Source organism: Lygodium microphyllum, chromosome 4 (assembly GCF_053477565.2).
Source record: "Lygodium microphyllum isolate KBCC chromosome 4, Lygodium_microphyllum_v1.1.10, whole genome shotgun sequence".
NCBI lineage: Eukaryota > Viridiplantae > Streptophyta > Polypodiopsida > Schizaeales > Lygodiaceae > Lygodium > Lygodium microphyllum.
In genome coordinates this window covers 53,348,125-53,375,530 of record NC_141138.1, presented here as the reverse complement: position 1 = coordinate 53,375,530, position 27,406 = coordinate 53,348,125, and the positions used below count along the sequence as shown (strand labels likewise).

The window sequence follows — 27,406 nt, the reverse complement described above, 5'->3', positions numbered from 1 at the left end:
TCATCAAGAAGGTAGCTTTGAACTCTTCATCGATATAAAAATCCTAAGCAATCAGCTGGCTGAAAATTGAGTTAAACTCATTCAAATGTACAAACATGGTTGTACCCTCTTTCATGCGAAAATCCATCATCTTTTTCAGCCAATAAACCTTGCTAGCTGCACTTTTCTGAGCATACAATTCTTCAAGCCTTTGCCACATTGCATATGCTGAATTCAGCTTCTCAATGTTGAAGAGCAAGTTGTTTGACACTGAGAACTCAATAGTAGAGCGGGCAAGCTCATCCAAGTCATCCCACTCGTCCTATTCCATGTCTGCTGGTTTGATTCCCTTTGTTTGGATGGGCTTTACATGTTTCTTCTGCACCAAGACATTATAGCATTGTTTTTGCCAGATTGCAAAATTATGGGCACCCTCAAGCTTCTTAACGTGCAAAAGATTACTACTGTCACTGTTTCCAGCCATAATTTGCAGCCCCAAATTGACTAACGAGTCACCAAAGGCAACCCCAAATATGACACAAGGGACCACAATGCACAAGAGTACCAACCAGCAATGAAAATCCCAAGATTGCAGAAATTTTCAGATCTGCAAATCAATTTTCAGAATTAAAAAATGTTGCTTGCTGCACTGCACTCCTCAAGCAATTTCTGACACAATTATAAACCAAGCAAACAGTTACATGCAAAATCCCCAAATTTTCACAGCAATTTCTGCTCCAAAGGCATTCCCGACCATAAATTTGACAATTTGGGTCAAAAGCCCCAAATTTTAAGAGGATAATCCTCTCAAATTGCATCAATTCAAGTACCCAAGTGCATATACAAAACATTTGTTGCACAAATTGAAGGGATTCTCCAAAATCCCCAATTTTCTTGGGTTCAAGGTCATCAACTTCAGTGAAATTGAAGTAATTCCACTAAAATGTAAGAAGCCCTCAAAATTCTCGAGCAAATGTGCACAAAATGTGCAATTACTAAGTCGGATTGTCCTAAACTTCGCTGAAATCCCCAAATCAGAGAAAAGTCCCAAATTCTTGGGCGAGTTGTGCCTGTGCGTGTGAATGCTTGGGAAACTAATGGCAGAAATTAAGGAGAAATTTTGGAGAGTGAAAGAAAAAACTTGACGAGCCTATCTTGGCATTGACCAAGACCCACCATCAAGTCTACCGCCTAGCCTGCGAATTGTCGCCGGACTATCCGCTGCCTGCCAACGTATTTGCGACCTCTCGTCTACCCGTCGAACGTGCCCGCCTAGCCTGCGAACTCTCGCCGAAATGTGCACTGCCTGCTGCCAATGTGCCCACGACCTACCTATCCGCCTTCCTGTCATGCCCACCTACAACATGGTGTCTCCTCCTCAATTCCCCCTAACTGTCGCACGCCCTGACTATCGCATATCACCTTAGGCGTCTCACCTCACGCCAATTACGTCACGCCCGTCACCCGCTCTGATACCAATTTGTTGTCTTTGAGTCTATGCATGAGCTGAGAGTTAAGGGGACAGAGTTGAGAACACTAGAGAGTGAGAGCGATAGCACAACACAATTAGTATACGGTACAATGACAAGTGTACCATATTTTAGGTTTTGAATATATATAAAGTACAATGTGTAAGGGTCTGTTCACACCTAAATACACTAAAAGGCACGATGACCCTTTATTCCTAACAATCTGCACTAAGTTTCACATCACCAATGCTTCCCCCTCCCCTCCTCCTCCATATTAAAACACTACAAAAACTTAGTAACATACTCGTGCTATGACAGATAGAGAAGATCCTTCGATTTGTCCCTATGTATATACATATCAAGAATATGATTGGCCTCACCAAGATCCTTCATATCAAAGCTACTGTGTAAGCTCTGCTTCAATGAGTCCAAGGCAAGAACATCCATACTTGCAATCAACGTGTCATTCACATACAAAACCAAGAGAATAATGATGTTATCTACTGCTTTCTTGGTGTATAAGCAATAAACAACTTAAGAGCGATGGAATCCCTGAGATTGCAGAAATGTATCAAATTTATAATACCATTCTCGTGGTGCCTGCTTCAACACATACAAACTTTGTTTGAGTTTACATACCATGTGCTCCCCTTGCAACAAAATCCTTAGGCTATTGCATATAGATCTTCTCATGCAAATCACCAAATAAGAACGCTATATTGACATCCATCTGTATGAGTTCCATACCTTTTGATGCAACCAAGCCCAAAATGGTTCACGAAGTAGTGATTTTGACTATGGAAAAAAGATTTCATTGAAATCAATTCCATATTCTTGCTTGTACCCTTTAGCAACCAGTTGTGCCTTGTACTTTGGCAAAGAACCAAAAGTGACTTTCATTTTGTAAACCCATTTGCATGGTAGCACTTTCTGCCCTTTAGACAAAGGCTCCAAATCCCAAGTGTCATTTTTCATGAGAGATTTCATCTCTGACAACATGGATTTGTACCATTTCTTGCTGCCTTTTCTGTCCATTGCTTCCTAGCAACATGACAACTCACCACAATCTATCAACATGACATAATCAGCAACATAATTGATACCAAGAACAAATCAATATGGCTGTCTTTGCACTCTAGTTGACCAGCAAACCCAACGGTCAAGATTTGTTGGCTACTCAACCTGCAAACCTGCATTAACATCTTCCTGTTCTACAGGTTCAGCATGTTGTACAGCTAATTTTGATTGTTCCAAAGCCATCGGTTCGTGTTGAATTTGTGGTATTGCATGGGCAATATCTTGCTTATCATTTTCAGCATTATTCCCTACATTTTCAAGGACGTTTATAGCAAGTATTTGCTTCTGTCTAGCAGTCATTCTTTGTTGTCCTATCGATGCATCCTCCCAGAATACAACCCTTTGCAGCTCCTCTGTCTCTTTGGGTTGTTTGTGCGCACGATCCTCTCGGAAGATAACAGCATTGCTGCATACAAGTTCTTTTCTTGGGATCCCATAATCGATATCCCATTTCACCTTCGTCACCATATCCTATGAAAATACATTTACAAAACTTTGGCTTAAGTTTGCTGCGTTCTTCCTTGCAAATGTGCACAAATACCTCGTAGCCTCCCTTAAGTGAGCATACAAAGGGGCTTGCACAACTACGCATCTTAAGGTTCTCCCCTCCCCCCAAAAGACCTATTTGGTGATTGATTGATCAAGTGTACAGCTCTCATAATAGCCCCACCCAAAATCCATGAAGTAAAGCAACATGTGACAGCATTTTACGAACCCTGTCTTGAATGGTCCGCTTTTCATACGCTTTGCAATACCATTTTGGGGTGGATTGTGAAACGTAGTAAGCTCCCTTTTAATCCCTTTGTTGTCACAAAAGTCTTGAAAAGCTTTGGACACATATTCCCCACCATTGTTAAAGCAAATACACTTTAATGTCTTACTGGCCTGATTTTCAGCAAGTGCTAGGCATTTTTTAAATTTATCCAAGGCCTCGTCTTTACGACAGAATGAAATAAACCCATACTTTGCAGGTGGCATTATCAACAAAGGTAATGAAATATATTTTTCCCCCTAGAGATAACCCTAGCATCTAACATACATCTAAATGTACCAACTCTAAGGGTAAAGACTTTAGAGAAAGAGATTTTTTATGTGACGTTTGAGCATGCTTACCATAAATACAATGATCACACTGTTCAAAATCAGCATACCTCAAAGACAATCAGATAATAACCCAAGCTAGAAAGCGCTTTCATGCCAATTTCACTCGTGTCCCAACCAACTATGCTACAAAGAAACACTTGGCTACTTGGTTATGGCGACTACATGGTCACGCATGCTAGATACATGCAAAGGATACAAAGTATCACTTTTGAAACCCTTGCCAACAATGCAAGAGCCCATACAAATTTTCCATTTACAATGCCCAAAGGTGGTGTGATAGCCTTCATCATCTAGCTACCATGTGCTTATCAAGCTCTTCTTGAGCTGAGATACATGCCTCACATTATGCAAAACAAACTCGGAGCCATACTAAAATTCCAATTTCACACTGTCAATGCCTGCAATTTCGCATAGTAGTTATTCCCCGAGCAAACAACCACATGCACCACCATTGTAGTCACAAAATCACTCATGATGTAGTGTACCATGAAAAGGCGCACCTGAAACAAGTATCCAAGTGTGCATATCATCCTCAGAATCTGTAATCAATGCATGTGTATTCAAAGAAGAAGCAAGAGGTACATTAATGTCACTATCATTCTCACGAGTGACTATATTTACCTCTTCTATCTTCACACTACTCTTCTTTGCAAGCTAGTTGTCCTTTTTTGCAACCTTGTTGTCTTCAATGTTTTTGTTTTTGCCTTTCTCTTCCTTCAATTGAAAACGGTCTCGTTTATAGTGCCATTTCTTGCCAAAATGATGACACTCCACATTTCTACCACGAAACTTGTTGCATGCTCTATTTTCAAAACTGCTCTTTTGCTGAAATCTGCCCCTAGTGTGCACTGCATTAGAAGACTTGTTTGCTGAATTATTTTGCCTATTGAGTTTTTCTATGGGCAATCAACTCTCCACATCAAAATATAACAACTGAGCATTTGAGTTACTCAAGGTTGTCCTGAAACTATCCCAACCTTCAAGCAAGGTGCATAGCAAGAAAGTAGCTTTGAACTCATCATCAATATGGATATCCAAAGTAATCAACTCATTGAAAATGGAGTTGAACTCCTTCAAATGTACAGACATGGCTGTACCTTCCTTCATGCTAAAGTCCATTAACTTTCTCAGCGAATAAACCTTGCTAGCTACACTTTTCTAAGCATACAATTCTTCAAGTCTTTGCCACATTGCATATGCTAAATTCAGCTTCTCAATGTTAAAGAGCAAGTTGTCTAACACTGAGAGCTCAATGGTACAGCGTGCAAGCTCATCCAAATCATCCCACTCTTCTGGTTCCGTACCTACTGGTTTTATTCCCTTCGCTTTGATAGGCTTCACCTATTTCTTCTGCACTAAGGCATTGTAGCATTGTTTTGTCAGAGTGCAGCGGTGCGGAAGCGTAGGACTGAGAGAGAGAGAACGCAAAGAGAGAAGGGAGAGAAAGAGACAGTATACACTGAAGATCTGCTGTATAAAGAATGCTGAATACAAAGATATACACGGGCGCAGTGCGCTGGACTGCGTGTCTCCACCTCGGCGATGCGACCTGCTGTCCACCTCGAAGTCTGCTGCAGTCTGCACTGTCTGCTGTCTGAAATCTGCGAACAGAGACAGAGATCTGCACGGCACCGGTCTGTAATCTGCGACAGAGAATAATCGGGAGACTGCTGAAAAACGTCAGCAATAAATAGGCGAAAAAACTGCCTGGAATGGGGCTCAAAACTGGGGCGCAGCCTGGTAAAAGTGGCTGCAGGCAGTCGGACTGCCACGTGGCAGTCCGACTGCACAGTCCGACTGTGCAGCAGTGCTGCTGGTCCGACTGCTGCAACTGGACAGGCTATGATCTCTGACACCCCCTCTCAGAGCCTGGACAGGGCAGAAGCCCGAGGGATCTAGAATGTTGCCGAAGTAGAGCCTGAGGAAGCGCCTTCGTAAACAAATCCGCAAGATTATCCTCCGTCTTGCAATACTCCACAGTGATGGTCTCATCCAAAAGCTTTTCTCGGATGAAGTGGTACTGGATCTCAATGTGCTTCGTCCGGGCATGAAAAACAGGGTTCCTTGCCAAGGCAATGCAACTCTCATTGTCACATCGCAGCAATGTAGGACGAGTCTGGGGGCACCCAAGCTCCTCCAACAGTCTCCGAAGCCACACAACCTCGCATGTGGTGGAAGACGCGGCCCGATACTCCGCCTCAGTAGACGAAAGGGCTACCGTGGGCTGCTTCTTGCTACTCCAAGAAATAACACCTGCACCCAAAGTAAAACAGTAACCTGTTGTAGACCGCCTGTGGTCCACGTCACCGGCCCAATCCGAGTCGCTCCAACCTGCAAGTACAAGATCTGACCCATCTGTCCCTGCGGGGTAATGAATCCCCAAATCAGACGTCCCCCTCAGATACCGAAGTATCCTCTGAGCAGCCTGCCAATGCACCGTCTTAGGTTCACTCATGAACCCTGCCAAGAGCCCAACAGCAAAACATAGATCAACCCTGGTGTTGAGAAGCCAAATCAAAGACCCTATCAACTGTCGATAGCGGGAAGCATCCGCCAAAGGAGAAGCTGAGTGGGAAGTGGCCTTCCAGTTCGGATCCATAGGAGTAGAGAGGGCCCGACAATCTTCCATCTCAAAAGACACCAAGAGCTCCTGTACATATCTCTGTTGGGAGAGAAAGATCCCCCTCTGAGACTGAAAAATCTCATGTCCTAAAAAGAAATGGAGTAGCCCCAAATCCGTCATCTCGAACGTCCGATGTAAAGCTGACTTTGTCTCCTGGACCTGCTGTGCATCATCACCTGTAACAATCAAATCATCAACATATAATACAAACAGCACACAACCATCCTCGGAAGTGTGAACATACAGCTGCGGATCGGCCTTGGACCGTCGATATTCCAACTGAGTCTGGAGGAACGAATCAATCTTCTCGTTCCAAGCTCGCGGGGCCTGCTTGAGACCATACAGGGCCTTCTTCAACCTGTAGACTTTCCCGTCCGAAGAACCAAAGCCAGGAGGCTGCTCAACGTAGATCTCCTCCTTCAAATCACCATTCAGGAAGGCCGACTTCACATCCAGCTGATAAACAGGCCATCTCCTATGGCCAGCCAAAGCAAGAACAGCTCTAATGGTTGCCATACGAGCTGTAGGGGCAAAGGTGTCATGACAGTCAATCCCTGGGCGCTGGGCAAAACCCTTAGCAACAAGGCGAGCCTTGTGTTTATCCAAAGTACCATCACTGAGATATTTGGTCTCAAAGACCCACTTGACTCCAATCACCTTCTTCTTCGGGGGGCGTGGCACAAGTAACCAAGTGTCATTCCTCTCAATAGCCTCCAACTCAGCTTCCATAGCTTTCTTCCATGGGGCGGACTGTAAAGCCTCCTTCACGGAGGTGGGCTCTCGATCCTGCATAACTCGAGACATCAAACAATAATTGGAGCACACAAGCTCCGAAGAATGCGCCTGGTGCCTCCATGACCGCCGCGGACCATCCTGCGGTCCCCACTCCTCAGGAAACCCCTCGATCCCTGAATCATGGAGTGTGTCACGGGCCCAGCGAGGAGGAGGCCGAACCTCCCCTCGTCGTTCTCCATCAGTAGAAGACTCTGGAATGTCCACCGGTGGTAACTCCTCAGAAGGATCCGGTGGAACAGTAGACTCTGTGTCAGAAACAGACTCATAATCAAACGGCACAGGCTCCAGTGGAACTGTAGAAGGAGCCAAACTCTCCCCTGGATCTCCAAGAACGGGATGCTCCTCACCCGTTGAAGAAGCCGGAACCTCCACAAACCGCACATCACGGCTAGTATATACATCCCGCTTGACGGGATCATAGAGTCGGTAGCCTTGGGATTGGGAGCTGTAGCCAACAAATACCTGTTTGCGGGAAGCCGCTTCGAATTTGTCACGGTGAGCTTTGGGAATGTGAACATAGGTATCACACCCAAAGGCCCGAAAGTAAGAAACATCTGGCTTCGACCCAAAATACGCCTCAAATGGAGTCATCCCTTCCACGGCCGAAGTAGGAGATCGATTAAGAATGTGGACTGCAGTAGCCACAGCCTCGGCCCACAGAACCTGGGGGGTCTGTCGGTGCTCCATCATGGTGCGCGCCATCTCGATCACACTGCGGTTCTTCCGTTCGAGAATACCATTTTCTTGTGGAGTATTCGTATTGGCAAACTCCTGGTGAATTCCTCTATCTGCACAAAACCGAGCAAATTCATTAGAGACAAATTCACCTCCCTTGTCGGATCGCAAGGTCTTCAACTTCCGGCCTGATCGGTTCTCCTCAAAGAGAAGCCAATCCTTGAAGTGCGAGAAAGCTTCTGATTTTAGTGCCAAAAAGTAGGCCCATGTCATCCTGCTATAGTCATCCACGATCAGCATGAAGTACGAGATCCCACGCAGGGACTCATTCCTCATAGGGCCACATAGATCCGTAGATACTAACTCCATCGGTGAAGTAGACCGCCGCGAAGCGGTGTGGGGAATGGCATCCCTATGCTGCTTCCCCCTTATGCAGGAGACACATGGCTGCTGGCTCACCACTATATCCGGCAACCCTCGAACAACCTGTCCCCGTGACGCCTTCCGAAGATAGTCATAGTTCAGGTGACCAAACCTAGCATGCCATAATTCAGACTGTGACTGTGAGGTAAGAAGAAGAGTAGAGAGGGCAGTGGAAGACTTCACTTTGTAAATGCCGTTCTCCTCATATCCAGATGATAGAACCTTCCTCGATTCACGATCAAGGACTCGCACTGTAGAACTGTCAAACTCCACCAGAAGACCAAGAGAGCAAATCTTATGGACTGAAAGGAGATGGTACCCCAATCCTGGTACATGCAAAACCTCTAAAGTATGGGTGCCACCTCGTCCATCCGGAATAAGCTGCATCTTACCCCGACCTGCAATAGAAACTGAAGAGCTGTCTCCAATGAGAACCTGCCCACTCGAAGGTCGCAGCTGGGCAACACCATCTGATGAAGGAGTCATGTGCCGTGAGGCACCACTATCAATAATCCACTCTCGAGATTGGGAAGCCGCCATCGCAGCATCAGAAGCATTCGGTGAAGCGTCCTCAATGACAACTAGATGTAAAAATGCAGCTGATGAGGGTGCAGCCACTGCTCCAGAATCCTTGGTTTCCTTCTTCTTGGTGTCCTTCGAGTCTTTGTCAGGGCAATCCTTCTTCCAATGGCCAGTCTTTCCACAAATATGGCATGTGGAGTCTTTGTCCTTCTCCTTCTCCTTGTCCTTCTTGGACTTGTTATCCCCCTTCTTCTTCTTTTGGTCCTTCCCCTTCTTCTGAGAGGCTTGACCTGTCAACGCCTCCGTCTTGGAAGCATTATGTCCCTTTAACTGTTCCTCTTGGTCCAAGACCATAGGAACCAACTCCTCCCACCGAAGAGTAGACTCTCGCCCCGAAGCAATAAGGGCAGAGTAAAATGTACCGAATCGTGGCGGCAACTGGGACAAGAGTGTAATCGCCATGTCTTCGGAGGAGATCGGCTTCCCCGCATTCTGAACCTGCATCTGTAGCTGCCTTAGCTTGTTAATGTGTTCCCTTAGCGAAGAAGACTTATTGACGGACAAGGTCCGCATCTGTACCTCCAAAGAAACCCTCTTCATCAGGGTCATCTGATTGTACATTTGATCAAGCTCCAGCCATATCTCACGAGCCACCGTCAAGTGCTCGATGTGAGCGATCACGGCTGTAGTGCATGATAGAAAGAGAAAGGATCGAATCCTGGCATTCAGTTTGTCCCAATGAGACTGGGCCCTGGCCAACTCCGCACGAGCATCGGAAGAGAGTTTGGACTCATCTCTTACCGAAGGCCGGTCAATATCTTCCTGTACCAACTCCGCCAAATCATAGGACTCCAGAATGGCCAACATCATAACGCGCCAAATGCGGTAGTTGTCGCCGTCGAGCTTCTGATCTGTAGGAAGAGCCGGTAGGACAGGCACCTTCCGGTCCATAATCGCCTGGAACTCCAAGTCCATCTCTGTAGACATCTTCACCTGCAATGCCTTCTCAAACGCAAAAGCAGCCCCCTCTGATTGGGTAAACTCAGCCTGCTAAGGCTCTTCTGCGTCCCGAAGCTTCTTCACCCGCCGGAGGCGATGAAAAAGCAAAACCTGCACTTTTAGGTTGAAAACTCAAACTTTCTCCGCGTCCAACAGCAGCAAATCCACCACCTGTACTCCTTTCCTGTGCGCCCACACTCGTTTCAGCCTTGTTCCAAGGCGCAGCCCTTCTGTCTGCCCTTAAACGCAAAAAAACGCAAATTTGTGTCGCGATGGAAACTCCTCTTCAGGTTGATTCTGCGCTCAGTCAGCCCTCAAACACTGCTCTAATACCATGTCAGAGTGCAGCGGTGCGGAAGCGTAGGACTGAGAGAGAGAGAACGCAGAGAGAGAAGGGAGAGAAAGAGACAGTGTACACTGACGATCTGCTGTATAAAGAATGTTGAATACAAAGATATACACGGGCGCAGTGCGCTGGACTGCGTGTCTCCACCTCGACAATGCGACCTGCTGTCCACCTCGAAGTCTGCTGCAGTCTGCACTATCTGCTGTCTGAAATCTGCGAACAGAGACAGAGATCTGCACGGCACCGGTCTGTAATCTGCGACAGAGAATAATCGGGAGACTGCTGAAAAACGTTAGCAATAAATAGGCGAAAAAACTGCCTGGAATGGGGCTCAAAACTGGGGCGCAGCCTGGTAAAAGTGGCTGCAGGCAGTCGGACTGCCACGTGGCAATCCGACTGCACAGTCCGACTGTGCAGCAGTGCTGCTGGTCCGACTGCTGCAGCTGGACAGGCTATGATCTCTGACATGTTTCTGCTATATTGCAAAATTATGTGCACCCTCAAGCTTCTTGATGTGCAAAAGATTGCTGCTGCCACTGTTTCCAGCCATAATTTGCAGCACTCAATTCACTCAAAAGTCACAAATGCAAGCCCAAATGTCACACAAGTGACCACAATACACTAAAGTACCAACCAGCAATGAAAAATCAAAAAAAAACTGCAAAAATTTCAGCTCCGCAAATTGATTTTCAGAATTAGAGAGTGTATGCTACTGCACTCCACAAGCAATTACAACCACATTTGGAGGCCAAGGCACCATTACATGTGAAATCCCGAAAATTTGATTGCAATTTCTGCTCCAAAAGCATCACAGGACAAATTTGACAATTTTGGTTAAAGGCCCCAAGTTTTCAAAGGAAAATCCGTCCAAATTGCATCAATACATGTACCCAAGTGCATATACCACACAATTCTTGCATAAATTTATGAAATTCTGCAAAAGCCCCAATTTTCTCAGATTTTAGTGTGCACAAATTTCAGGTAAATTGAAGAAATTTCAGTAAAATGTAAAAATCCCCAAAATTTTCCATGCAAATCTGCATTTATTTTGCAAATTCCAAGTGTCCTATTTTGCATCACAACCCCCAAATCTAAGAAGAGCTCCAATTTTTCGGGCCAAGATTGCACACTGCTTGTGCACGCTAACACCTGCTAGTGGGAGAGGAAAATTTGTAGGAATTTTTTGTTGACCTGCAACGTGCTGCCTAGTCAGCCCGTCGTAGCCTGTCTTCGCACAGTCATGTCGTGCCTAACGGCGCCACCTTCCTGTCGCCTACCTCGTCAGGTGTTGCCAAGCCCCTACTCATTGCCCCTCTTGATTGCACAATCCATGCCCGCTGGTCTGACTCCCCCTATCAGGCAAACCTAAGCCATCTCTTGCCCGCTCTAATACCGATTTGATGGCAAATGTGAATGCAAATCAGGTTTAGTACAGAGTTCAAAGTAGAGGAGTGAGCAGAAAGAGTGAGAGCACAACACTCCAAGTTTTTATTACAATGACAAGATGTACCACTTTAGGTTTTGATAATATATAAAAAGTACAAGTGTAAGGGTGCGTGCACACCCAAACACCATAAAAGGCATGATGAGTCTTTATTCCCAACAACATCCTCTACCACATCCAAATGGATGAAGGCGGCCAATGAAGGAGCAACCACCCCTCCTGAGTCCTTTGTAGTCTTATGCTTCTTGGTGTCACTTCTCATCCTTCTCTTTCTTGTTGTTATTCTTACCCTTTTGTTGGAAAGACTATCCGATCGATGCCTCTGACTTGGAAGCGTTCTTACCTTTGAGTTGTTCCTCTTGGTCCAAGAGAATAGAAACCAACTCCTCCCGCCAAAGGGCCTCTGTCCACCTTGAAGCAATCAAGGTGGAGAAGAATACACTGAAACGAGGCGGTACCTAAGAAAGAAGAGTTATCACCATGTCCTCTGAGGTAATCACCTTTCCTGCATTTAGATTTGCATCTACAATTACCGAAGCTTATTGACATACTCTCACATAGAAGAAGACTTGTTAGGACTTAAAATCCTCATCTAAGCCTCCAAAGACACCCACTTCAACACGGTCATCCGATTGTACATTTAATCAAGCTTCAACCATGTTTTCCAAGCCATGATCAAGTACTCAATGTAAGCACTAACGACTGGAGTGCAAGAGAAAAAGAGGAAAGAATGAATATGGCCATTCAATTTGTGCCAATGTGTATGGCCATTCAATTTGTGCCAATGTGCATGTACCCTCAGCAACTCGACTTTCTCGCCTACACAAAGCTTAGAGGCGTCACGAGTTGTACAACGGTCTATAACCTCCACCTCACAAGCTCTGCCAAATCATCAAACTCCAAGAATGGGCAATTCTCATCAAGTTTTTGATTCGAAGCAAGAGCCGGCAACAAAAGAATCTTATGATCCATAATAGCCTAAAACTCCACCTCAATTTCAGTCAACATTGTAAACAAAATCACATGCACAAAAACAAGGGCAGCCCTCTCTAACTCCGAGCATAGTGCTGATGCCTCCTAGGGCATTCTTTGTTTGTCCTCGAAGACTTTCAATAGCCAAAGGCAATGAAAACTCAAAATCTGCAAAACAAAAGGCTGAAGATGCAGCCTTTCCTCCTTCAAAAACAGCAAGGACTTGCAAAAAACAGCAACTTCGCTTCTTTATGCACAAATTGTTCATTGCAGCCTCCAAAGGCTGAAAACTCAAACTTTTGTCGCAAAGAATCCTTCCCATCGAGTCTGCCCAAGATCAATCAACCCTTCTACACTGCTCCAATACAATGTCCAAATGAAATGAATGCGAAAGTGTATGGACAAGACTAAAAGACAATGAACACAATAGCAAAGGAGAGAAAAGAGATAGAAAAACACAGAAATTTGCAGCCAATGAATGCTGAAATGAAAAGGACAGATGTACAAGAGTTGTTGGTGTGTTTCCTCAAGCCAAATCTCTCCTACCAACCTGAAACGAACAAGTGAAGAGAGCAGGCTGAAATGGCCTATAAATAGCCAGCAAGTAATAAGAGATATATGGCAGGCTGACCAGCCAAACTTGGCCAACTGCTGCCAAATTTAGCTCACCTGCCAAATCTGGCCAAATGCCACTAAAACTGGCCGACTCAATAGCTGCAATAAATGTGATAAAACCAGCCTGCCTGTGTGGCACTATCCTGCCCACAAAATCTGCCCAAATACTGGCGTCTGCTGGAAATAATGCCTGAACAACCAATGGGAATTGTGCAAGTCCCTTTGAGAGAGCCAAATGCACCAATTATATCCTAAGAAATGCTAGTCCAACGGATGACCAATCTCTAACAACATTGACACGCCCCTCAGCCCGCTTCCATGAGAGCCAACGGCTGTTCGACAGCTCTGCCCTTGAGCATGTTGTACATTATTTCCTTCATTAACAGCATTCATTCATTCACTTCAGAGTTCTCTCTCTTCTCTGTTTGTGTTTGTGTTTTGCATTTTGTGTTTATTGCATTACTTTCTTACCACGTTCGTACATTTTGTGTTTTCCTTCCACAAACCCTAGCATATCTTCACATGGTATCGGAGCTGGTGCTCTTTCAAAAGAGTATCCTATGGTTGTCGTGGAGAGCTTGGTTTTGTGGGAGATACACAAATGACATGCAATTGATTCATGATCACTCAAACAACTCCATCTTTGGATCCTTTGATGCTTTCTCCAACTACTCCTTTGATGGAGGCCTTGAGGAGGCATTATTATCATGATTTGGAGCACAACACTCCTACTACTAACCTTTCTTGTAGAGATCACTCACAGATGCCCAACCCTTCTTCGTCTCATACTCCTTCACAAGGTGCATCTTAGTTGGAGCACTCTACTAATGAGATTCATCACCTCTCAATTGAGGAAAGACTATCCACTCAAGATACAGTCAAAAATTCAAACTCTTCACACTCAATCCCAATGGCAAGTTCGTTCAATCAATTTTTGTGCTTTTGTCAATATTGCTCCTTCTGTTAAACAAGAACCAACTGTAAGTCACCATGGAGACCAAAATTCGTATCGTTATGGTCTTGAAGAAAACTGTATATTGAGAGAGATCCACAAGGTAATCCTTCATCCTCTGTTTCATTTTAGTATGAATTTGGTGATTCCCATTCACCTTCACATTTTCCACCCTTCCCTCTCATGTTTACTTCACATTTAGATTCCTCTTCTTTCAATCTAGAACCTTACTTTAGACATACAATAGGTTATCCAATCTTAGCACACATTGTCTTTGATGCACATCAAGGTTTAAAGGCATCGCTAACACTAAGAGATAAACCACTCTACATCCCGGTACATCATTAGCGAATATGCCATCCTTTAACATTGTGCCTTACACACACCCATAAGTGCCTTACTCTCGCCTATGGTCCTGTTGTGTGGGGAATCCCCCTCTTGCACCTTGTACCACCTTCCTCGATTACTCAAAACGCATGAATCCCCATCTTGTGCTAAAAAGTCACCTCCTTGTATGAAGGAAACAAGTGGAAAGGAATCACCCCCACATTTAGACCCAATTCCATATTTCCCAATTCACCATAAACTGTAACCACATTTTGATGCCAATGGTCAGTCTCCTTTTAAGGAAAAAGCAAGCAATACACTCACAGCTCACAAAGACCCTCCTAGATTCTCTAGCCTAAAAAGAATTGCCTCATCCCGACAGCTAAGGGTCTTCTATCCATACCAAAGCTGAATCCAATTCCCATTCCTCAACAAACCTCAACTCCTTCCAACAATGGTAGTGCCACTCCAAGGAGGTTGAGAGAGAGTCTTCCCCAATGAGATAGCACAATTTCTCCACCCCCTACTGTCCATATTCATCAATGGCTCGCCACTAGTGCAATATATCTTGAATCTCTCCCTCAATCAGTGCCTCATAGCATCTCTTAGTAATTCGAGTATTACCTTGCCATCGCCTAGTCGGAGTCCTAGGTCATCCTTAGGTTGCTTCAGCTAGTTTTCTTCAAGCTTACTCGTACATTTTCAAGTCTTCCACTGCATCTCACTCTCACAACATCTAAAGCATCTCAATATGAAATATCCAGTATGCTGATTTCTTTGTTGATCTTTTCATGCTAGGTTTTGTATTTCAATAAGGACTAATACTAGTTCGGGCATTACCTTGCTCTCAACTAGTCACTTAGGAGTCCTAGGTCATCCTTAGGTCTCTTCAACTAGTTTTCTTCAAGCTTAGTCATACATTTTCAAGTCCGGTGCATCTCACTCTCACAACATCTAAAGCATCTCAATATGAAACATCCAGTATGTTGATTTCTTTGTTGATCTTTTTATGCTAGGTTTTGTATTTCAATAAGGACTAACTTCGTGATTCCTACCTAGGCTTTTGAAAGATTGTTTTTTGGGTTCTACAATGGCAAGTATTGCCTCGAAAGTTTATTTTTTGGGTTCTGCCATGGCAAGTATTGCCTCCATCATGCATTCTCATGTAATCAACTTATCTTGCAATCAAGTCCTAATTCAATTTCTCTTTCAAGTTGTTCTCTTGTAAGTTGTAAGAGCAATCTCCTCGCTCTTGAAGAGCACTTGTCGTACCCGTAATAATTCAGCAAGACTCTGCTACCAAGATCTTGCCTAGTCATGATGGAGTACATGATGGAAGGTATTGTTGCTTCTTTATAAAGCATTAAGCAACAAATCCAAGAGCTTTAAGAAGGTACTGCAAGGCTATAAGTAGAGCAACCACAAGCTTTGGGCTTAGCTGTGCAAGATCTACAATGACACCTTCAAGAAATGTAAGAGACAAGCCTACCTCAAGCCAAAGGTCCATCAACTACAAGCAACCTTCATGACCAACATAAGAAAAAACCAAAGGCCAATCTTCCAAGTAATTCGATGGCACAAGGCCAAAATTCAAAGGTTTCCTCCAACAAGTAAGTGCTATTGCCATAAAGCCAACCAACAATGGGAAAAGTATTTGCCTTTGGAAGAATATGCCTATAACAACACAGTTCATACTTCTACACGTAAAGCATCATTTCAAATCATATATGAAAAATCACTTCTATTACATATTCTCAAATCCAAGAAGAAGATATTTCGTGCCAATCAGTTCATGCATAATATGAATACAGCTTTCATCCAAGTTAAACAAGCTATCCAAAGATCTTAAGAAAAACAAAAGAAAGCAGTTGATAAGCATCGAAGACAATTGATTTTACAAAAAGGAGATTTGGTGTGACTGAAATTCGACAAAGCTCATCTAAGAAACTCTAACAAGCCTTCATCCCAAGTCACTAAGCTCGTAGCAAGAAATTATGGGCCATTTCAAGTCACTAAAAATATTAACAATGTTTGTTACATATTACAACTTCGAGAGCATTGAAGAATTCGCAATGATTTTCATATCCATCTTCTAAAGCCTTATGAAGGGCCTTCAGCATTGGAACTTTCAATACAAGATCTACCTAAAGTAGATAAATAAGATAGAATACTTCAACTAGAGCAAATAGTCTTTTATATGATCAAAAAACAAGCAAGAGACATTTCTAAAAAAATTCTTTTGAAATTTAAAAATTTACTCTCATTTAGATTCTAAATGGATGCTAAAAGAGTATTTTAATGACTATCCACAAATACTTGCAGCTTCTGAAAAAGCTATAGTATCAAACATACTTCAAGAAACATCTTGAAAACAAGACGGATTTCAAGAGCAAGACATGTAACAAACCTTTTGTATATCAATTGTTACCAAGATATATTGGCTCAATGATTTCAAACTAATTTGATGCTTATGTATTTTAAAAGATAATTGGTATTCTTCATGTATTTTAAAATATAACTAAATGTTCATCTTTTTATTTAAGGGTCACCAATGGTCAAAACGCCCTATAATTATACTTGGATCCTCATTGACGAGATGCCCAAGAGAAATTAAAAGTTTAGTTAGGCAATCAATTTGATCAAAAAGCTCTGATGACTAACACTTTTACACTCATATAGTCACATTGACTGAAAGCATATATAATGGTAGTTTCAAAAAGTGAAACCAAATGCTCATGACCAAAGAAACAAACTATGAACCGATGCACCTACCTAATAAAGCTCTTCAAAAGCTAAATTTGGTTCAGAAAGTAAAACCAAATACTCATGACCAAGAAAACAAACCATGAACCGGTAAACCTACATAATGAAACTCTCCAAAAGCTAAATTTGGTAAATCCTAAAATTTAGGAGATTACTATTTTTGCAAGTTACTCAAATGGAAATTCTCTTCGTGTTAAAGGCTTCGGAATTTCACAAAAAAGAATTTCGTCTTCGGTAACTATCTCGAATTATTAACAGTTTGAGAGATTTTTAAAGTAGAAGGTTTGAAAGCTTCTATCTCTTAAAAAGTGACATGTCACATCTAAAAGAGAACATGCATCAATTTAAAGAGACAAGAGTCTCTACACTTGTCATTTCCAATAAACACTTATCATTTGCCATCTCTACTTTCCACTTTAAAGCATCCAAGTCCCCACACCTATATATTGGAGATCTCTCTTTTCATTTGAAATAAGCTCTCATATTAAAATTTAAACCGTATGCTTTGTATTCTTCTATGTATCTCTAATCCAAGAAACACTTTCTACTTAGCTTCATCTAATGCAAGTACTAAAGAAAAAAATCAACTTGCTACCCAAAGATTGCAAAAATTAGGTTTTCAAAATCCTAATTTTTAAAGCTGCAACAAATAAGCCCTTTTGAATATGGTTTGAGCACTTGGTGCCCATGATTTTGTTTCAATAAATTCTTGAAAAGAGAGAGGCATCAATTCCCCTCTCAATGTAATATAGACTCTCTTTTTTTTCTCTCTCTATCTTCTAATTTTCATAGTGATAACTTACATCATCAACCTTATAGCCTTCTTCAGCCATTACCTATTCCAAGTAAGATACGGTCATCCTTATCCATGGACTTCATTATTGAACTACCTTCTTCCAAGGGATATGATTCTATCTTAGTGGTGCTTGATCGATTCACAAAAATTTGACATTTTATTCTAACAACTAAGAGTATCAATGGAGAAGGTAGAACAAGACTCTTCCTGGAATAGGTATATCAACACCACAAGTTACCTGATGATATTGTCTGTGATCACGGCCCCCAATTTATACCTTCGTTTTGGAGAAGCCTCTTTGAACTTCTAGAGATACAAGTGACTATTTCTTCAGTCAATCACCCACAGAGTGTTGCACAAACAAAAAGATTCAATCAAGTTTTGGAGCAATACCTTAGATCCACAATCGACTATTATCAACACAATTGCGTGGATCTATTACTCGTTGCTGAGTTTGCATACAATAATTCTTCCCATGCCTCCACTCAATTTACATCATTCTTTAATAATTATGATCAATACCCAAGGATAGACAATCATGTAAGATTACAAGAGAAGAAACCAACTGCTACAGATTTAGCTCAACACCTCTAAGATATTCATAAAGAGTTGCAAGCATAGATCAAACAAGCTCAAGAAAGATATAAGAGAGATATAAATAAGCTTTGCATGCAAGATCCATCATACAAAATTGAAGATCAAGTTTGGCTTCTTCGGCGTTATCTACATTTTTCTCACTTCTTCCAAAAACTGAATTATCAACAACTTGGGCCCCTTCAAGATTCTTGGCCAAGTAAATCTAGTCACCTACCATCTCCAACTTGTTCCCCAATCCATGAAAATCCATCCTGTAATTCATGTTTCAGTCTTGGAGTCATGTTATACATCCAATATCCCTAGAAGAATACCAAAGTCATTGCCTCCATTTATAATTAAAGATCACCAAGAATATGAAGTAGACAAAATCCTAAATTTATAGAATTTCAAGACACTAATTACAATATCTTGCCCATTAGAAAGGCTATGATACAAGTGAACAAACATGCGAACCATCTCCACATCTTCGAAGAGCTCCTATTAAGATTCATAAATTTCATCTTTAACACCCAACCAAGCCAAGGCCTATTCAAAATTACATGACCATTCATTGTGAAACTCCGTCCTAGAAAAGGGAATAATGAAGATTGCATAAACTCTCAACTACCAAACAAACCTAGAAAAACACAGTTAGAGTTTCTATATCTCGGTCACACTCTAATGGCGCTCACAACCAAGAGATGACAAACAGACTAACTAAAATAAGCAAGGTAACAACCAAATGCCCCAAGATAGACAATGTGCTTACTTGTGTATGTGTGTAAGACACAACATTATTAGGTGGGATTCTCGCTAACAATGTATCAAAGTGCAAAGTAGCATTCACCTATGGGTAGCTAACATGTGGTACTAAAACAAAAAAAATACTAAGAACAAAACAAATAATCCTAATCCTAGCGTGCTAGATACAAGTGTAGAATATAGTCCTAAGCTATTGAAAGCAAATGAAAGAGAACTTGCAAAAGAGGGCTGAATAGGAGGGAATTGTGAACCAGCAATACCATGTCCATGCTCAAATGAAACAAACGATACAATACCACGTATACCTATGAATGAATGTATGCATCTAGAGCCTCCTTGATTGAAGTTAACATAACTAAATCTCTCATGTTCTAGATCCTGCACAACAAAAGAGACAAGGAGGGGTTTTGTTTCATATGACTCAAAAGGGTTATATGAATGTGACATCGAGCTTGGCTATGATGAAGAAGATGGGTTGCTAGTCATCCCGAATGAAATATGTCCTCCTTGAGTGGAGAACCAGCTAGCCTCACCAACTGATCCTAACTTATACATAAGGCTACCAAGAGTATCTCAAGAGGCATGAATATTTGATACACAAGAATTCATTGAACTCAATTTCCTTCATGACCCCTACACTTGACCAAGAAGAAGAAAGAGACGATGTGTTGTCCTCCTCGCTGAGGCCATAATGCCACCTCAAGGCCTCCAGTGATTAAAAAGTCTAAAATGACATTGTGGAATCCAACGGGAAGAAGTCTTAGACATTGTAAATTGGCTACATGTCACCGGTGTATCTCGCACAAACCAAGCCTCCACAATAACTGCAAGATACTTTTTAGAAGGGCATCAGCTCTAATACCACGTGAAGTGCTGTTAGGGTTTGCGCAAAGAAAACACGAAATATATAAACACGACTAAAACACAATAACTCAACTAAGAATGCAAAAACACAAAAATACAAACAAAGAATAAAGTAGACTCTGAAGTGAACAAGTGAATGCTATAAATAAATGAAAGAGTGTACAAGATGCTCAAAGGCAAAGCTGTCCAACAGCAGATGACCCTTGTGGGAGTGGGCCAAGGGAGTAGTCAGAGAGTGTTGTCCATCAAAGATAAATCCTAAGGACTGTAACCACTAGTAGGAGCTGAGATGATACTAAAGGTGGAAGGCCAGCAGGCTGGAAACCAAAACACAACAACGTAGAGGGTTGGAACTGGTAAACGCAACAATGTACCATTTGAAGGACAACGGAGCCAATCACATGCAGCTGTAGAAAACTAGGCAACAGCTGAACAAGGTGTGTCTAATGCTGAATGGGGATGCACTGTAGAAAACACAAGCTGTATGATGCTCAGGAAGAGGCTAAACAGCAGAGTGGCCTGCTCCAACTATAAGCGTAGATGTCAGGAGCCGCCAAAACAAGTCGTCAGCTGCTGGAGGAAGTATGGACAGCAACAGCAAACAAGGTGCCATGGGTTGGTTATGATGTGGCAGCAATCCTGGAGGGCTGGACAGCCATTGAGAGTAGTGTTGATGGCTTAAACCAGGAGAAGAGGGATGAACCGAGTGGCCAAGTAACCTCCTATTTATAGACATGGATCCTCCAAAAGTTTGCATGCTTATTATGGGACACAAACACTTTGGTAATCTTTCAATTTTGGGCTGTTTTAGTTAGCTAATGAAGATGTAATGTGTAATGCAATTTTTTTTGGCTTAACAAACCCCACCCCCCTTTTTTCCTATCCATACATTGCGCAAGTAAAATTGCATGCCTCAATTAAAAGAGAATTATCATGCATTCTAGCCTAATTCAACTCCACAAAGACAGTCCCCCTTGCTAGTATCATCATGAAGAGGAGTAGATCTGTATTTTCCTGCTCCCTTGCTGTCATCATCAGCTGTGCATCATCACCTCCTCAATTGGCTGCGCTTTCAGCCTGCTGCCTGAATCTTTTTCTGCCCAAGAGTCTTCACGGACAACTTGCTGCCTTGAGGACTTCATTTTGCTCCCTCGCTCCTGACCACATCATCATCATTCAGAGTGGATTACTGCTGCTGTGTTCTAGGATCCATCTCAAGTACAACACACTTTCAGAGCTGTTCATGGCCACTCTCAGCTCAGCTTTGCCCTAGTCCTCGAGACGCAGACGTTCAAGGCCCTTTGTATCATTCATCACTTCTATGCACCCTCATCTTCATTAAGCATTCAACATATTCGTGTTTATCATGTGTCATTGCACTTTTGTGTGTTTTCCCTAGCATTTCCTTACACCCTCCCTCCCTTATTTCGAAGCAAAATGTGCTCATGTACCAGCACCAAAAAGGCAAACATTGTTAAATGCTATGCTTCACTTGCACCTTATTCTTTAGTATGTCCTGCCCTCAGAAAACCCCCTATTCCTTTTTTAAGAATCTTTGCATTTAAACAACTTAGTTCAGCAGCTATGCAAAAGTTTAATGATGGCATGGCATGCTCTATTTGTGAAAAAACCTTCTTAACAGGGTAGCTCTCCCCACTTCAATACCACTATGATCTATCAGAGATTTGAAGTTCTAAAATCTACCATACAGGGCTGTAACCTTTTCACATCTACTCAGGAGATGCTCTTTATAATTTCCACTGCCCAGTATGCAAACTGTAGATTGTACAGACATATGCTGCATTGTCTTTAGGGCATCTATCAAAGTATATACAACAGGCTCTAGTCTCTTAACCACCACTTAAAAGATGCACATTTCAGAAACTCTCTTTAGGCTCCATGCAACAACAATGTATTTGTCAGCCATCATAATGCAGAGTCAAGTTCTTTTAAGAACGCTTTATGCTCCGTGCAACAAGGATGTACTTGTCAAGCTTGTTAGCATAGATACTTCCTGCTTAAAAACTGGCAATAGTAAAATAAACTCTCCTCAACTCATGTGCAAACACAGAGAGAGAGAGAGAGAGAGAGAGAGAGAGAGAGAGAGAGACCAATTAGACAAAATTTTACTTTTTGGAACACCTGACTTTCAAAAGCTTGATCTATAAAACAGCACAAAAGAAAACTAGCCTCAAAAGCTTGAATAGTGCGAGGAACAAGCGAATCCTCTGTATTCCCGAGTCCAAGCTGGCCATTTTGGTTTCGACCCCAGCTGCCAAAAATCCGTATGATCAGTACACTAAAAGATTGCAAAGATAAATAAACCCTGCATCGAATAGATCCAGCAATGGCTAAATGTAACTACTGTTCGACCAAGACTATGAGACCATATTTAGACAAGACTATGTCACACAGTCACATAGTCATGTGACAATGATCAGCCAAGACTATGTATGCAAGCCACTCTTGGAATGTTCAGCTACAGAAATGAATGATGTCTAAAATTAACTGTGGTCCTGAATTTGGCCTATTACAGGGCCTTCTTATATAGTCATTGAACTCGCTTTGAAAGCAAGCTAAATTAAACACTCCATCCTTTAATCACACAGCAGTTTTAGAGACTAAGTTGGTAGTATTTGTGTTGAGGGCTATGCATCGATGAAAGGAAATAAGAACTTTCATTCTTTATTGCATTCACTCAAAACAAAACATCCTTCAAAAAAATACCCATTATTGAAAGCATTTGGCCGCTCTGCCTACCTAATCATGATACTTGTAATCAGTTGTTTGAATGAGTTATCATCATCAAGCAGCTTTAAATCAAGTTGAAGAAGCTATCCAGCAATCTTAAGAAATATGCAGCTAATAAGAATTAAACCCTACATTGAAAAAAGAGTTTGGATTATTCTAAAACTAAGGCCGGAAAGATTGAAGAAGAGCATGAGTAAGCTTGTAAGGCCTAGATATTAAGTTTCCTGTAAGCTATCATCAATTGCAGCTTTAAGAGGTCATCAGAGATCTCCTTTAGGCCTATGGGCTGACCAAGGCACTTAGAAGTTTGTACAGTGAATCTATGCCCAGGTGAACAATCATGTTTGCTAAACTAGTGTTGTCATGATAATCAAGAACAAACGCTAATGCAATCCCCAAACCACAATTGCTTCACCAACCCTCTCTACATGAACATCGGTAATAGGAAAATTTAGCCCACAAAATTAAGTAGTACCCCGAAAAACAGTTTCCAGCTAAGCTGAACTTGATCCAATCAATTCACCAAATGAAGGGAAGAGTTTTACCTCTTCACCTCTCCCTCCCTTGTAATTGCAAGACAATGGCTATCACCACAAGCAATCTGCTTGATTTCGATGCCCTGGAGACCTTTTATAGGTTGAGGAATAAACAGATCACTTGAATTTCCATGTCCAAGGCGCCCAAAGTCACCCCTGCAGAGTTATTTTAACTTATAAATGTCAATAAATTGAAATGCACAGCTTTCACACACAATTAGAAGAGCACAAGTCATGAAAACCCCCAAGGGGCAGTAAGATCCAGCATGGTGTTCAGAGGAGTCTGACCACAAAAGCATGCACACACAAAGCATCCTGCCGACGATGCATGACTGAAAAGATTAATCCATTGCAACAGTTGTATGATGTTCAACAAAGGACAGCAAAAGTCAAGCTATGGCAATATTCCCCATTGGATATGTTAGAGATTGTGATCCCCTGGACAAGCATTCTTCAGAGATAGGCTGTGTATATATGCATTTCCTGTCAGTCACGCATTCGAGAGCAGTTTCATCAGTTGTGTGTGCTCTGGGTGACACATGGCAATTCTGTACAGTCCATACAGTCAGTCGCATTTATTGCAGGTATGCCACGTGGCAGCGCTGGGACAGGTCACACGCGTGATGCCACATCAGCAGTTTCATACGCCACCTATGCAGTCAGACAGGCTGTCTGTACAGTCGGACAACAGGCTGGTACAATCAGCCAACAGCATATTTTTTGTCATTTCTTTTCAGGCTACATTGGCAATTGCATGTCTTCGGCACACATATAGATACATTCTGATCACAGAATTCCAGATTTCTGATCGTGGAGATTGCTGCGCATACTTCGAGGTGGAGACATACACAGGCATACGCTCTACGCCCATGTACGTATCTACTTCCTTACTCAGCACTCTTCATTGCAGTTACTCTACTCTCTTACTCTCTCTCTCTCTCTCTCTCTCTCTCTCTCTCTCTCTCTCTCTCTCAGTCATACGCTTCCGCACCACTACGCTATGACATGGTATCGAAGCATTGAAGGACTGACTAAGGGTGCACCTACCTGAAGAGGAGATTTCAGCACAACACATGGTATCAGAGTATTGAAGGACTGACTAAAGGTGGACCTACTTGAAGAGGAGATTTCAACGCAACACAAGGTTGTGTTTTCAACATTCGAGGGCAAGCAGGAGGGTTGTGCATCTGGACAAGGCTGAGGCAAGCGCGGGCGTGCAAGAAAGGAGTAAAGTTGCTGAAGCTGCTGCTGATTTTTGCTGTTTGAGAATAAAGAAGGCTGCGTTTTGGGCCTTCAAGTGCAAATTTTACCTTCTCATTGCCTAGAAGCTATGTTTACACAGTCAGAGGGGGCTGCTTTTTGTGTTTTTTGCAAGCATTATAGGTGAAGATGTCTTTTGAGTCCGAGATAGAGTTTCGAGCGATCATGGATTGGAAGGTGCCCATTTTACCGGCTCTTCCATCGCATCAAAACCTTGATGGCGAGAACTACTGCATCTAACGTGTTATAATGCTTGCCATTCATGAGTCCTATGATTTAGTGGACTTGTTACAAAGGCTATCCATTGTCCTTCATCAAAGGACGAGTCCAAACTCTCTTCTAGTGATAAGTTGGAGTTGGCAAAGGCTCATGTGCGTTGGGACAAAATAAATGCTCACATCCGCTTGTTTTTATTTCTCTCATGCACTACAACTGTGATCTCCCTTATAGAGCATTTGACAGTGGCTCAAGAGATATGGATGGAGCTTGATCAAATGTATAACAAAATAACCATCATGAAACGAGTTTCTTTGGAAGTGCAAATAAGGACCACGAGTCTCAACAAGTCATCTTCTATGTGGGAGCATATCAACAAGTTGAGGCAACTTCAAATGCAAGTGCAAAACGCAACGAAGTTGATTACTTCTGAAGACATGGCAATAACTCTCCTTTCACAGTTACCGCCTCGTTTCAATGGCTTTTATTTGGCCTTGATTGCGTCAAGGCGAACGAAGACTCTTCATTGGGAGAAGTTGGTTCTTATGGTCTTAGACCAAGAGGAGCAGTTGAAAGGGACCAATGCTTCTAAATCAGCAGCATTGATAGGTCAGTCCTCTCCAAAGAAGGGGAAGGACCAAAAGAAGGAGGAGGAGGACAAATCAAATAAGGACAAGGAAAAGGAGTCCACTTGTCACATTTGTGGCAAGACAAGTCATTGGAAAAAGGACTGCCTCAACAAGGAGAAGAAGGAAAAGGAAAAGAATAAGAAGTCTTCAAAGGATTCTAGCGCAGTGGTTGTTCCCTCATCAGCTACTTTCCTCCACTTGAAGGTGGTTGAGGCATCGACCCCACACACTCAGGAGTGAATTGTCAACAATGGTACATCTACGCACATGACTCCTTCTATAGCAAGTGTTGCTCATTTGCGGCCTTTACATGGGAAAATTCTCATTGGAGATTGTTCTTCTATCCCTATTCAAGGATGGAGTAACATGCAGCTTATTCTAGATGGGCCGCCCTTGGGATACCATCTGCTATCAATGGACAAGATTTGTGCCCTTGGCCTCTTGGTCGAGTTTGATGTGGATTCCTTTCAAATTCTTGATCGTGGATCAAGACAAGTAAACACAGTCCGAGCTATAGCATGCTCATTTTGGCCACCTCAACTATGGATTACCTCGAAAGGTGTCTAGGGGACAAATTGTTCAAGGTTTGCCGGATATTGTGGTGAGCCAACAACCGTGTGTATCTTGCATCTGTGAGAAGCGTACTCGTGAAGCTATTCCCAGCAAGGCTTTGAGGCGGTCTTCAACACCCTTGGAGCTTGTTTCTGTTGGGAATAAAGGCTCACCGTTCCCTTTACTATGTTCGGATGTGGACGCACCCTTTATTTATGTACTTCATATATCTTCAAAACCTAAAACATGGTACACAAGTCTTTGTACCAAAAACATCAAGTGTCGTGCTCACTCTCTCATTCTACTGCCCTCAACTCTCTGCACCTTCACTCTCAGCTCACAAACAACCTTCAAAACAACTTGATATCATAGCATACAGATGGTGCACGCTTCATTTAGCCAGTGACGATCGTTAGGCCACGTGATAGGTGAGCAAGAGCTTAAGGCACCAGTAGCAAGTGTTCGGCGGGTGCAAGAGAGGCAATCAACAAGTGATAGATTGGTGCGAGCACCCTTAGCACAACCAACATACAACCTATACAAACGTGACCACGCTCGCATGACCTGCACGCAACCAGACAGGACGGGTTGCAGGCACACAACGGACGGGATGGGTCGCAAGCACACAATGAATGGGACGGGCTGCAACCAAACGAGATGGGCGTGAAATCCATGACCAACAAGTCATGAATCAAATATGCTCCAAAGTCAACGTTTCTTTTTTAAATCTGAAATTTCCTTTTTCTTTCAATTTTCTCTCCCTTCTCTACCAGACGTTCGCGCGTACAAGCACAAAATACAAATCTATGCACATATGCTCCTGGAAAATTGAGGCATTTCCCAGATTTGGGGACTTTAATGCACAAGTGGACAATTTGACTCAAAAAATGTGAAATTAGTGTACAATTTCCGGTGAAATTTTGGAGCTTTTCACATTTTAGTGAAAATTTGGGGCTTTGCACATTTTAGTAAAGTTTCTTCAATTTCAGTGAAATTTGTGTACACCAAATCCGCGAAATTTGGGGCTTTTGCAAAATTTCATCAATTTGTGCAAGAATTGCCTTGTATATGCACTTGGGTACTTGAATTGATGCAATTTGAGAGGATTATCCTCTTAAAATTTGGGGCTTTTGAACCAAATTGTCAAATTGAAATAGCTGTGAAATTTCGGGGATTTCACATGTAACTGTTAGCTTGGTCTCTAATTGTGTCAGAAATTGCTTGAGGAGTGCAGCAAACGACATTTTTTAATTCTGAAAATTCGTTCGCAGATCTGAAAATTTCTGCAATCTCGGGATTTTCATTGCTGGTTGGTACTCTTGTGCATTGTGATCCCCTGCGTCATATTTGGGGTTGCCTTTGGCGACTAGTTAGTCAAT

The 27,406-nt window shown here is 42.5% G+C and overlaps 1 protein-coding gene across 10 annotated transcripts in view; it reads right to left on the bottom strand.

The window, feature by feature from the left end:
* The window catches only part of UVR8 (Regulator of chromosome condensation (RCC1) family protein), a 167,518-nt gene that overhangs the window by 87,385 nt on the left and 52,727 nt on the right, over positions 1–27,406 (bottom strand). For 9 of the 10 annotated variants that reach the window (XR_015690568.1, XM_087675982.1, XM_087675984.1 and 6 more), the window contains 2 exons: positions 23,380–23,526; positions 22,274–22,355 (listed from right to left, as the gene is read on the bottom strand). Coding sequence is in view for 9 of the 10 variants with exons in the window: in XM_087675982.1 (XP_087532108.1) it covers positions 22,274–22,355; positions 23,380–23,526 (229 nt within the window). In the remaining variant the exon portion in view is untranslated. The remainder of the gene's footprint in view (positions 1–22,273; positions 22,356–23,379; positions 23,527–27,406) is intronic. The other variant, XM_087675987.1, reaches the window with a different exon arrangement.